At 42.8% G+C, this 14,028-nt stretch overlaps 1 protein-coding gene across 1 annotated transcript in view; it reads left to right on the top strand.

Annotated features, from left to right (window-relative positions):
* The first annotated feature begins 6,458 nt into the window (after nt 1–6,458).
* The window catches only part of LOC308310216 (uncharacterized protein), a 131,041-nt gene continuing 123,471 nt past the window's right edge, over nt 6,459–14,028 (top strand). The window contains exon 1 of the mRNA XM_080756430.1: nt 6,459–6,852. Coding sequence (XP_080612556.1) covers nt 6,800–6,852 — 53 coding nt within the window. The 5' untranslated portion in view covers nt 6,459–6,799. The remainder of the gene's footprint in view (nt 6,853–14,028) is intronic.

Raw genomic sequence — 14,028 nt, 5'->3', positions numbered from 1 at the left:
TCAGTTTACAAAGCCATAATATTGGTTACGTGCGTGTAGGTGCAGTAGCCAGTTTACTGTAAACCTTGATATCCAAACAGCCTGTGTTGCTATTACTGCTGCCGTGCATCAAAGAACAGTCTTGTGTCCTCACAAGGCCCAAGCTGCAATTTGGGCTCGAGGCGTGGTCCGGCACCCGTTGGGCTGTGTCCGCCCTGCGCACCAGTAATGACCCCTTCCCTATGGGGGACCGTTTGATCTGGGCTGCCTCTGTGCCTCGGCAGGGCCTATTTCTGGAGCGTGGGGGGGATAAAGGGAGCTTTCAGACCTGGTGCCAATGACCATAATTAAGCAGCTTTAAGGGGTGGCAGCGAGCGCACTAGCAAGCACAGGGTTTGTAATTTGGAAGAAGGGGGCAGAGTCGCTTTGGCTCATTGGAAGTATATGGGAGGGTCAGGTGGCACCCAGTCACTGAAACACAGGGTCCAGAGTGTGTGTGAAGGTGCTTGTAAAGGAGATGTTAATGACCTGCGTCCATTAGCACCCACCCCTTTTGGGTGACTGACAAACAGCTTGAGGCATCGGGACAGAGAAGTCACCATGACTGACACGTTATTAGGACTCCTATTTGTCTACTGATTTGCTGTGTATTGAGGTCCTGTGCAGCAGTAGTTCTCATTTTTGAGCTCTCGACCACTAGCATGAAGATGTTTTTTGAGGGGCGCTATAGCCCCTCCTATATCCAGCTTTTATGTGTGTATGTTCACAAACTTTGTCCTAAACAAACATTAAATTCCCACTGACAATGAATGGAAACTTTTACGTCATAGTGTCTGATCAAATATCAGTCTGTTTTACGCCATGATGATGTACGATGATAAGAGCGCCCCTCACTTCACACGGGTGTGATTTTTTAATATACATGTACGTTATATATGTATGATGTATAATATATATATACACACACACACACACACTGTATTTACTTGCGCAAGCAGAGCGCGCAAGTAATAATTTCGCCCGGTCTCTTCAACGTGACAGCCGTCAACCACTTTTCTGTGTAAGCAAATCTGTTCCTGGTTTGCTGGGACCAGATTACACAGATGACCATTTCTCTTACGTCATCATTTGACCAAAAAAATTGTTGACGGCTGTCACTTTTTGGCACCAAGTAACCACAGTATACTGCTAATCAAATTACAACTACATACTCTATATAGTATATGTATATGTATACACGTATGTCTAGTCATTAGTCATTGCTGGGACGGTGCATACGCATCGAAAAGGCTGGGACGGTGCATAGGGCGCAAAGTAACCACAGTATACCGCTAATCAACTTACAAATGACATATACAGAGGCAGAAACTGAGATTTGACAGTTTGTAGCGGTTTGTAGCGGTCGAAAGTACTTGCGCGCTCTGCTTGCGCACTAGTAGGCCATTTATGGCTTACTAGTGTGCAACAAGCAAGTATGCACTCGACAGAGTGCAGTTCTAGTTAATTTTATTTTGTGCCAGTGTCATACACCAAACATAGAAGATCTACAAGCTCACAACACGTCACAACGTGATGTGGGCTTGTAGATTCTGGTGCACAACGCCACATGGCATGAAATTTGAATTTGATGGACTGGATTGGATATTTTTGCAATATAGAACCATTTAAAACGTTTTCCCATTGAACACCTGTAATTATGACATGGACCACTAGTGGACCTTGACCCACTGGTAGGGAAATGGTGCTGTACAGAATTCAAACTGTTGGTATTATGATTATCATTTTATAATTACTGACTGTGAGGTGGAGGGGGGGGGGGTGATGATTAAATGTCATCAGAAAACAAATCACCTAATTGTGCACGTTATACTGGTTAGACAAGTAAAAACAAATTAACATACCATTTACACTGTAAATATAAAGGTCTGTCTGTTTTGAAAATGATCTTTAAGACATTTCCAACATTTCACCTTCATTGTCACATCACAAGATTTCAGGTGTCGAAGAAATGATTGTGTGGAATTACTTTTTGTACTTAAACAATGATATCCAGTTACAAGGATTAGGATTAGCTATACTTTGATATGCTGTTACAAAATATGGTCATAAAATATATTGAGAAAGAAACAAAGATAACAGGACATCAATATCAAATAAACAGGACATAAATAACAATAAGACGCCTGAGGGAGAGAAGCGACCTCACCCTAAAGACTGCTGGGCGAGCGCTGGCGCTTTGGCATGGGGGGTAAGATCTTAATTTTCGGGCCTGTTAAGAACTATAGTTTTCGCCGGCTGCCGGGCACGGCTAACCTGACGCTGCCAGATGAGGGCGGTATTGGGGAAACATATTCCCCAACACAACACTCATCTGGGATCTCTGACGGAGTTGAGCCCTGAGTCAGATCTGCTTCGTACCGAACCAATCAGCGTGAGCTATGTGCGAAACCGGATGTGAAGCTATATAGACACGTCAATATGATTGGTTGTGTTTGCACGCCCACACGGTGATAGACAGACGCTCCCATCCAATCATCTACCATGTATCTTGAAAAAAAGGAACAGCCCCGTCATCGAATTTGCTTCCGCGATCCCAGATCCCAATAAGCTGTGAAACAAATTTGTGTAGCAAGCTTTTTGGATCTGGCAGCGTCAGGTTAGGGCACGGCTGCATCTAATAACTTTAGGGCAGGCCCCTCTCACCCCGATCAACCAACCAACCAACACACACACTGACGGGAAATGCACGATTCCATATTTAACTGCGACCTTCGGTCGCAATGAAATATACGGTACCTGCTGCTGCTGCACATAAGGTGCGTGCTCCGAAAACATTGGTAGATTATCTCAGACACTTGTGCAATCGGACACAACACAGCATCAGAAATAAATATAAAACAGAATACCAATATCGTGTGCAAGTGAGAGACATAACTTAGAACCAGATATCAAACGTATACAGTACATTAAGTGATGAATGTTTCAGTATAGCAGCAACGGAGCCCGTTCGTATACTTCAGGCTTTCATACAGCGACTCCCGGAAAATAATCATATTTGATACTGGGACAAATGCTGTAGAATTTGCAAATGCATTAGAATTTACATAATAATGAGAATTTGGCCAATCTGCTATTAAAAAGCTCTTAAAAGACCTTAAATTGTCACTTCAGAAATGTGCAGATACCCTGTATACACTTATAGGCTACTGTATGTTGGTTTGTTTACTGTGAGAAAACAATGTTGCACATTAAGCTACTCATGTGGGGACCCCCCAAAATAATTTGGGAACCAACCCCCATTTTGGGAACCACCTGCCTACATATGTCACCAAGACTGCGAGTAGTAATATATGGAGATGGATGACCCTACCACCCACCCACAAAGCCTCTGACCACTTCATACACAGGAGTGCACAGTAAAGTCGTTAGAGTCTGACCGATTCCAGTTTTTTGGGCGCAATGCCAATCCCGATTTTGGACGGTCCTAGACCACCATCTACCAATGTTTTGACCGATATTTGATGAACAAGCAAACAAGTAAATATAAAATACACACATACTGAACTTTGTTAACCACTTACGTAAGCCCTATACAGTTTTTAAGTGGTGCAACCACTTCCTTAAGTGACTATGTGTGTGGCTGGCTGGCTGGCTGGCTGGGTGGGTGGGTGGGTGGCTGGGTGGCTGCCTGGGTATGAGCACGAAAATAGCATGGTTGTTTCTCACCACCTGTTGCCAACCTAACACACACACAAACACACACGCACATTAACTGTATATATGGTGATTTTGGGTGTGCCAGGACAGTACAGTACAGTACAGTACAGTACAGTACAGTACAGGGACCCGCACACGGTAACTCTGTCATTTCTCAACCGTTTCGGACGCGGGGCGGCTCGCGGGAATCGTTCCTGTGGGTCTGGAACCCCCCCCCCCCCCCCCTTGGGGACCCCCACACGGAGTTGCACCACTTACTTCACACGGGTGTGATTTTTCAACAATAGATCTACAAGCTCATAACTCATCAACACGTTTGTGTCTTTGTGAGCTATTTTTGAGGGCCGCTAGCCCCTCCTATATACAGGTTTAATGTTTGTCTTTAGTTCAATGTTTGTTTTGTAAACGCCATTGACAATGAAGGGAAACTTTACGTCATAATGTGCCTCATTATGTCATATTGTCTCTTTATTGTTAATGGCGTTTAATGTTTGTGTTTGCACCGTTTGTTTTACATCACCATTGCATCACCTAACATGAGTTAGACCAGGGTCTAACTCATGGGGGGGGGTCCAAGCTATAAATGGCATTAAATGGGGGTCAGTGGCCTCTGCATGTCAAACTGGGGGTCCTTTTCAAATGGGGTCTTGCCCTGATCATTAATTTCAGGGCAAGACTTCGACCTTGCGCGTGCCGACTCGGCCCCCAGCCTGGTACCGTAGTCAAAATATGGCCCTTGAGGAAAATTGGGGAACCCTGAGTTAGACTTTAATATATTAGCGCCCCTCACTTCACACGGGTGGGATTTTTTCTGAAAGAGTTGGATAATGTTTTTAAAACTTTTAAAACTTTTCAAAACAGGGATGCCAGGTTGAAAGTGGATAATGTGCGGACATATCGACTGCATAATGACAATACAGATTTCGTCCAAAAAAAGCCAAATAATGACCAACTAAATCAGGGGTTTTCAACTTATTATGAACCAGAGGCCACCACCCTGACTGAGAATCAACCTGGGGACCACTGCTGTGTTTGAAATTAAATAATGACTGTTAAAGGGCTTCATTTAATTTGTTAATTTGTTGTTCGAGCTGAATTAAATCAAGCCCTTAAGAGCCATTATTTAACTGAGATATTGGTCCAGAGCTAAAAATAAATAAATAAATTGATTGAGAACCACTGATCTATTCCTTTACCATGGATTCCCTTATTCTGTTCACTTAACCTTCCATATTAAACTCATGTTAACTGATTCTTTGCACCTTATGCATGAGCGAGCAGACACGTGATTAATTATGAGCAAAATTCCTAATAATGTTGACTCAACCAGGCAATCCTGTACAGTTTCCCTTGAGATTCTACCTCCCTTTTCTGTGGAAGTTATTGACGCCACACTTCCCAGTAACAGACATCATTGACACGTCATCATAAAATGCAAATCTTCACTTTCCTACATTACTAAATGCATGTGCAGGGACCACATGCAATGCCTTCACGGACCACCTGTTGAAAACCCATGGACTAAAATCATCACCAGATTCGGTCCATTTGTTTGCACACACACACACAAAACACTAAAGATTTGACTGTGCTGGAGCAGGAGTGGAGGCAAAATTTCTCAAACAAAAAGCTAACGTATCACCACATAAGTGGTGGACATGTTTGTGAAAGCTCAAACAGATGTCAAGTTGTAATTACTGGCACTGGTGTCAATATGGAGACCTTTGGTAGGCTGAGTCCTGCAGTGGGCCTGGACCATGACCCGTACGTTAAGGTTAATGGCAGTGCTTCCAGGTGTGTCTCTCAGAGAGTAGCTCCAATGACACCTCTCCAAGGAAAATACCTTCAACAAAATGCTGATTGATGATGATGCGGCACATTAGAGAATGCTTCATGACTGACCAACTTGAACAGAACATACACACACACGCACGCATGCACACGCCTGCGCTCGCGCACACACACACACACACACACACACACACACACACACACACACACACGTATACATGACTGTTCTGTTCTGATTCACACAACTTCAATTGCAGTAGACCTATATTTAACTTTATTTCAGTGGGCCATTTGTATCAGGGTGTGCATATTTACGTCATTAAATCGTATCATTGGATATTTTCCCTAATGAGCATGAGCATCACTCTACAGATTATAATTTGTGGTAAACTTGCCTTGGTATCCCCACAGGCCCACACAGACGTTTTATGTGTTGCATATGGAAGGAAAAGGAAACAACCTCTCAAGTTTACAGTAGTTCCAAAATAATTGTGTAGAAATTTGGTCAAACAATCTTGCAATTGCAACTCAGATGGATCCAAGCATGAGTCAGAGTGCTTAATTCTTAATGACTAATTGACTACTGTATGGGCAATCATTTCTTAAAATAACCCCAATTATCCCAGATCTCGACGAATAAAAAGGTGGACAAACAAGTAGCTGCTACAAACAAATCCCTTGTGAAGCAGTTTCTGTGTCAAGTTGTGTACTTTTCGACCCAAGTTGCTGCCCAGTGCCCACCGTCCACCACATGACGCCTTCTCTCTCATCAGAGAGCGCACCAGGCCATGTTTTTTCTGTTCACCGGGACAGCAGTTTGGGTTTTAGCGGGTACGTGTGGCCACCCCCTGGAGAAGGCGTGTAGTTGCTCGGCTCGCCGCTGGGTTTGTAACTTGACACCTGGCTCTGAGTCTGCGGTGCCTCTGCCACCGCTTACCCACAGAAAGGCTATTTAAAAAGGAAAAGGATGAGTGTGCTGTGCTCCTGACTCCGTAGTCCGTAACCTCTACCAGGAACTCGACTTTCTTTCTGACTGCACGTCCCTCACTCTGGATCGGCATAAATGAATGAATCACAGGGGAATATCGAAAGACAACCACCCGGGAACATTTTCTGTCAAACCACCCTGCAGAACGACCCAGGAATTTATGTCGGGATTGATAGACAAATCAATAGGAGTCTTTCCCCCTGGAACTTCATCTCGGGCTTCTCAAATGTTTAGGACGGAGCCCGGTGCATTCTGCCCCCTTGCAAAGGAGTCACGCTGTGATTAACGGATCAGGTTTTTGACTGCCAGGACAAATGAATACAAATGAATTTAGGGACCCGAAGGAGAGATTGCAGAACCTCTCAACTCGACACAAAGTAAGTGATTTCATTACGGTGGTGATCTATATGTTGATTGGATGGACGAATTGGGACCAAGCCATTGAATTATGTATTTATTTACCCCCGCGGGATAACTAGGAATCAGCTGGGGGCAATGATGTTACTGTAGCCTACTATGGGACTGCATGGGTCCTATGTTTAGGCTCCTCATCATCTGCGCGCCTACCTGTGTTGTGCCGGCTGGCAATAGTCCAGCTCAACAGTCAATAAACTCTCATGAATGAATGGTGTCCACTGTTGACCAGCGAAGCTCTGGCGTTCAGCCTATCTGTTTGGACATGTCGAATTATTAGATTGGTTGGATGGCTGATATATAGGCCTCGATTTATGTGTTATACATTAATGGCTTACATTGCAATGAAGTCAATTTTTGCCGTTTACGCACGAAACGCGCGGAGGACCATCGACATTGACAGTCAGCAACTTTTGGTTAATTAACCCATGCATGCACAGTCGCTTTTCCAATCCTCCTGACACAGAAAGAGTCAAACCATATGCGTTATTGGGGTAGTAGAGAGAATACATATAACAATTAAAGACACATGACATTTAGCCTCTTTTACAATTAATTGGAACTCTTGAAGGATATTTCCCCCTCAATCTTTTGCCCGTTAACTGTTCCGCCTGCCACATCATGCTGATTTATCCTAGGCCTTTACTATTACTTTTAATGTACATGTTTATTTATAGCGACTATTTAGCAACCTACGGCTATGGGCAGCGATGCTGCTGCATCTCATGACCAACACATTGCAGCCGTTCACTCGTAGCTCGCAGAGTTGCAACTTTCCCCAGTGTGTGTCTGTGCTTGCTTGCGTGTGTGCGTGTTTGCGCGTGTGTGTGTGTGTGTGTGTGTGTGTGTGTGTGTGTGTGTGTGTGTGTGTGTGTGCGTGCGCGGGCGTCAGAGAGAGAGAGAGAGAGAGATCATACAGACAGAGGGGGCTGTTAAATGGCTGTGGCTAATATGCTATATGACTGCACTGCATGCAAAAAACAAACTACATCTGTAAGAACACCTTTTAAACAGCTGGATTTAGTTGAGGTGGTGAGTTCTGGGAATGTCTACTAGTAGCTGTTAACATTATCATTAAATACAATATAGGATTTTCAAGGAGTTGTGGCAGTGCATGAGATTGGTAAACATCTCAATAAATGAATGCAGACCGGATAACTATAAACATAACTACCGTAAACAACTTAAGGAAGTACTTGAAATGTCTGGAGGTTGACCACTCTAGAAAGCAGGTTTGCCAAATGGCTTTCAGAGTATATTACCATAATCTTAAAACAAATTATTTAGAACCCCATGAAACCGAACCCAGGTGTTCCTATTTGGGGCTTTTTTTCTCCCACATTCTTTATTTTATTTTATTTTTAAATAGCCAAGCATAACGGTATCTATAGTGGCATTTTTTGAGTGACTTTTGTGGTGAATGAAGGGAGGTACCTACATTTGCCATATATAATCACACCAACTGCCCAGTAACATTTCTGGTAAAGCAGTTGAGTTGAAACATGGTGGGGTATAGCTTGTTATCCAAGAAAACGGGTAAAGCTAAAGGTATTTATGTTTATGTTTTTTGTCCACATGGTGTCACTATCTGTGCCTCACTAACAAACATTTGTATTCATTCTGCATTTGTCTTTGTTCTGCCCTTAATTTTAACAACCCCCAAACTAATTGAGTCATCACTACACACTGATGACAATCATTTTGTTTAAACTGATTAGCCTAAGGCTTTGTCATTGTGTAATTATGAAATTAAAGATGTCATTCATATCACCTTCATGCAAATGTGACACCAACCCTGTGTCACATTTGCCGTATGAATCACTTTAATTAGCCGATTTAAGCAGTCCCGATCAATCATGTTCACACAATCACACAATGCAGGGCAAAACTAGGGCTGAATATGTGATTCCTAACCTTTTTAAAGCAAATATAGTAATATACATTTGTTATTTTTACCAAAATGTATGGTAGCATAATGCAATATAACTAACACAACTAACCCTGCTCTTCTAGTGAGAAATGTAGATCCTGTGGTCAGGTTCACTACACGGTAGCAAGTAGTACTGCCTGCAGCTCAAAGAGCAATATCCGCCCTGTAGGCCTACAAGCAGGTGTCCTCTATTAGCTCAGTGCTAGAAGTTTTGGCACTCGCACGGGAGACCGGGGGTCAAATCTAATGGCTTGCAGCTTTAATCATATACATGTATAGGGCCTTTGCTGTGACAATTGTCCAGTTTGACCACCATGTCCATAACAGCAGCAGCATATTAAGTGTGACCTTTTTCAGGTGGTTTGATAAATAGTAGTCAGTGGGTTTGTCAAACGTGACAGAATGCTTGGAAATATGGTGTGTGTGTGTGTGTGTGTGTGTGTGTGTGTGTGTGTGTGTGTGTGTGTGTGTGTGTGTGTGTGTGTGTGTGTGTGTGTGTGTGTGTGTGTGTGTGTGTGTGTGTGTGTGTGTGTGTGTGCGTGCGCGCGCGCGCGTGTAGGGGGCATAGTTGTCTTTGGGACATATTTTAAGGAATAGATGAACATTCCAAGTCACTTGAAGTCAGGGAAAAGGTGCTAACCTCAAGATGGATTTAGACTTTATTGCATGGTGTTGTCACAAGCCAAAAAATAGCAGATCTACAAGCTCACGACATGATGCAACACGTTTTAAGCTTGTAGATCGTCTGTGTTCGGCACACAACACCTGTGAACAACAAAGTGTAAATCCTTCCCTATAGGGCTCCTCCTTTCATTTCACCAAATGCAAGTGACTTTTCTCTCATTCTCTGATTGGATGTGAGTCTCATGAGACAGTCAGCTGTTTGTGTACATACTTCATACTTGCACGCTGCATGAGAAGAATGTGTATACTCACTGTATTATGAGAGGAGACTGACACAGTACAGCATGCGTGTGTGTGTGTGTGTGTGTGTGTGTGTGTGTGTGTGTGTGTGTGTGTGTGTGTGTGTGTGTGTGTGTGTGTGTGTGTGTGTGTGTGTGTGTACAGAATGAGTGAGTTAGTGTCATTGAGGAAAATCAAGAAAGAGGATGACATTGGTTGATCAATGCTATAAGAAAAGGCCTAGAAACAGATTATACCAGAAGATTATACCCGACAGAAAAACTCATCTGACCACACATCAAAGTCAAACAAACAAAAATGGTACTTAAAGTAGTTATTTGACTTGTAATAATATGTTTAGCCTCTTTTGGTGCTATTTACACTACAGTAGCTATATCTTGAAGGTGCTATATCCCGACCTGAAGCCGATTCTAAAAACTCCTTCTAAATCCTGACCTAAGTTTTCTGAAAAACTTAAAATAATAGCAAGAACAACAACCCCAAAAGGGGTTCCCGGATTGAAAGGTATTGTTACATATAGGGTGACCAGATACAAACTGTTCATGTGAGGGACAGAATTATCGTTTGTGTGGAACAAGTAGGACGGGACGGGGTTAGCAACTTATTACTTAAGTTGCTATTAAATGTCATATTTGACCAGAGGCCTAATATTGCCTATTATTTTCTTAATAAACCCCTCTGGCATCTCACATTTTGTTTTAAAATGGATAATGGATGGTATGGTCAACTTTAGCCTGTAGGGAATATTTCTCATGCTATTTTAACAAGCTTAAAAACACATCTTGCAGGAATGGAGACAATGAGAGCTTTACAACAGAAAGCCAACTATTAGGGGACTAACTATTAGGGCATTTAAGCCTGCCGGTCACAATGTGGGATAGGGTCTCAATTGGACTGTTCCACGCAAAGGGGGACATCTGCTCACCCTAGTTATGTATAGGGGTTCCTGGTCTAAATGGGATTATATATAAGCTTATAAGTACTTTGTTTAATTGTATGACAGAGGTGCTATGTCGCACCAATGTTTTATTGTCATAAGATAGTTAAGTGGAGATGTCATTATCCAAATTCTAAACCTTTCGATTTCAATACGTAGTTCCTTCATGTAGATCATTTCCCCACTTTCATTTTGCCTGTGCAGTCGTGTAGACCGGAAATGTCAAAGGCTAGATACTGTAGCTGCTTAGCAGACATGGAAATGTTTTACATCTGTGTCGTGTGTCGTGACTTGTGATTGGTCGAATGCCCTTCCGGTCTGAAGAGCAAACAACACAGGACTTTACTATGTGTACGTTCACTGTTAGTATGTCATTTCAGATGGGCAAACACACCCCTCAAAACCTTTGGAATTTGACAGCAAAGGACATTGTGGGTTAAAATTCCCTTAAAGCCTTCAAACGTAAGCTTACTGTAGCTTCTACGATGTGTCAACATCATGAAGAAGGCAATTACATGATTACAGCAGAGCAGAGTCTGGCACTTTGAACGATGCGTTGAGTAGCTCATAATAAATAATGTAGGTTATGGGGTGTCTAGCCAGTAATTGATGAGTTGTTAGGGGAAGTCTTGTTCTGCTGGCCTGTATTTTGCCCACTCAGCTCCGCTGCTGTGCAGATCCCCCTGAGCAGTCGTGTCAGACCCGTGGTGTTGCAGTGTGAAAGCCGCAACAGAACGGGACTGTGTGTGGATGTCAGCTTTATTGACTCTCCGAAGCAACGTCTGGCTTCTCGCCACCACCTCACAGCACCCCGAAACTGTCACACACGTTTCAGAAATGTCACCTCAAAGAAACCCAAAACAAACTGCTGAGGAAAATACAAAATGCCAAATGAAAACAAAAGGGTTTTTCCATGGCAACACGTCAGAGTGAAAGGATTGCGAGTCCTATTGGCTGTGTAGGATAATTCTCAGCATTTATGTCTCATTTCCAATCATGAATCTCTGCCTATAGCAGCTCAGACATACTGTATATTTAAAGTTTAAAAAAGAAGAACCTGCTCCATTGGATGTAATGGATTCATGAGATTTCTACCTGGCATCACTATGTTGGGCACGTCAAAGGACAAATACCGGTATGCATTATTTTGCTGTCTTAGCTTGTTGGATCTTTTATAACCCACAGAGAGATATAAAATAAAATAAATCCAGAATCGAGATACAATGTTTCCACCTGACAGTGACAGTATCTTTGTAAGCATATACCGGTACTCTTAAACATATACACCCACCTCATTCATGCCCCCCCCCCCCCCCCCACACACACACACACACACACACACACACACACACACACACAGCGGTTTCCCAGCCTGCACTGCTTCTAAATGGAAATGAATGTGGTCAGAATGAGTTGTTACTAGACACCGTTCACACGCACGCACGCAAGCACGAAAGCACGTACACATGCACAAGCTAAGCACACACATGCAGATACATGCACACTTCCTGCTTTTAATCACCAATGTGCCATTCTCCTCTTAAGGTTAGTAGTGGGGAAAGCATGGATAACATTAACATAATTCTGGAAATATTTCCTCTTCCAAGACAGGGGAGAGAGAGAGAGAGAAGAGAGTATACAAACAATGTCTTTGTGTCATTCTGTAATCTGTATGCACTATATGCACGTCATAAGATACAGGAACATACAGTATATTTTATTGTATATTTACTGTAATCTATTCTGTATGCACTATGTACGTCATAAGATACAGGAACATACAGTATATTTACTGTATATTTACTGTAATCTGTATGCACTATGCACGTCATAAAATACAGGAACATACAGTATATTTACTGTAATCTGTATGCACTATGCACGTCATAAGATACAGGAACATACAGTATATTTACTGTAATCTGTATGCACTATGCACGTCATAAGATACAGGAACATACAGTATATTTACTGTAATCTGTATGCACTATGCACGTCATAAGATACAGGAACATACAGTATATTTCATAGTTGTTCTGTGTACTCCACCCCCACACTGTAGCCCTCAACCCACAGCTGCATGCTTTAAACATTTCCTCTGTGTGTGTGTGTGTGTGTGTGTGTGTGTGTGTGTGTGTGTGTGTGTGTGTGTGTGTGTGTGTGTGTGTGTGTGCGTGCGTGCACTGTGTACATCTTAACCACTTTTGGTCATTACAGTATGTTAGTGCTAGTATAGGATTGATAGATCAAGCTGCTGTTATGTCAGAGGCTGTGAATTCACGTTTTTGAGTTTTTGAGGTGATGACCCTTATTGACCCATATCTGAAAGTGCTTCAGTGAGAGCCCAGTGCCCAGTTCTCAGTAGGGCATTCACGTCATTCACGAGGGGGGGGGGGGGGGGGGGCTGGGATAAGTATTTGTACATTTAAAAACTATGTACATTGGTCACTATAACTATAACCTGATCTGAGGCCTACAAAAATCTTATCATCTAGTCAACTAGTACCAACAAGGTGGATTTACTAGTCGACTAGTTGAATAGTCGACTAGTTGCTTAATGCCCTAGTTCTCAGGCCCAAGCCGCCCAAACCACAGCTGCAACTCCTTGCAACTACTCACAACTCCTTGCAACTAAACAAACCACACCAATGCAACTCCTTACAACTGCCATTGGGAATAATGGTAAGTAAAGGAGTTGCATGGCGACTCTCTGGTGTGGTTAGGGCTTAAGAGTGAATGAATCCTGTACTATAACATTAACATCCTTTAGACTAGATACATGCACAGTCCTGTAAGTAGACTTAGAAATAAAACTGGTGGCTCTTATTTTGAAGAGGAAGAGGAAGTCTGTTTTGGGTGTAACCAAGCTGCCATGACAGTTTGTGATTTTGTTCCAAGTGCTAGCTAGTCAAACCAAGTAGTAAACAAGAACCCACGTGGATTAGACACAAGCTTTTATCCAAAGACAGTTCATATACATTTACGATAGGCCTATAAAGAAGGAAAAAAAACATGCATCTGTGACTCAAACAATGTTCACGTACGTTAAACATGGAACCTCCGTGGCATTAGGTGAGTAGTTAATTTTATCTGTCTCTCATGGTGGCTAAAGTAACGCAGTGTGAGCACCAGGCAACAACTTCTGGTGCTCCTCTGAGAGCTAGCCCAAGAAAGTTACGTGCACCCCTGATCGCAACTCACCAGTAATGCTGTACGAACGTACAGTACGACAGTGTATAAATGAGGCTGCATGTGTACATTGTCAGTCGGCCTATGCAACCATTTGGTGGCAGTGGCTCAGGGGTAGAGTGACCGGCAGGGGTAGAGCTCCCCCAGAGTTAGTGTCAC

The sequence above is a fragment of the Protomyctophum bolini genome (genome assembly GCF_963924005.1).
Source record: "Protomyctophum bolini genome assembly, chromosome: 22".
NCBI lineage: Eukaryota > Metazoa > Chordata > Actinopteri > Myctophiformes > Myctophidae > Protomyctophum > Protomyctophum bolini.
This window is presented reverse-complemented; position numbering and strand designations above follow the sequence as displayed.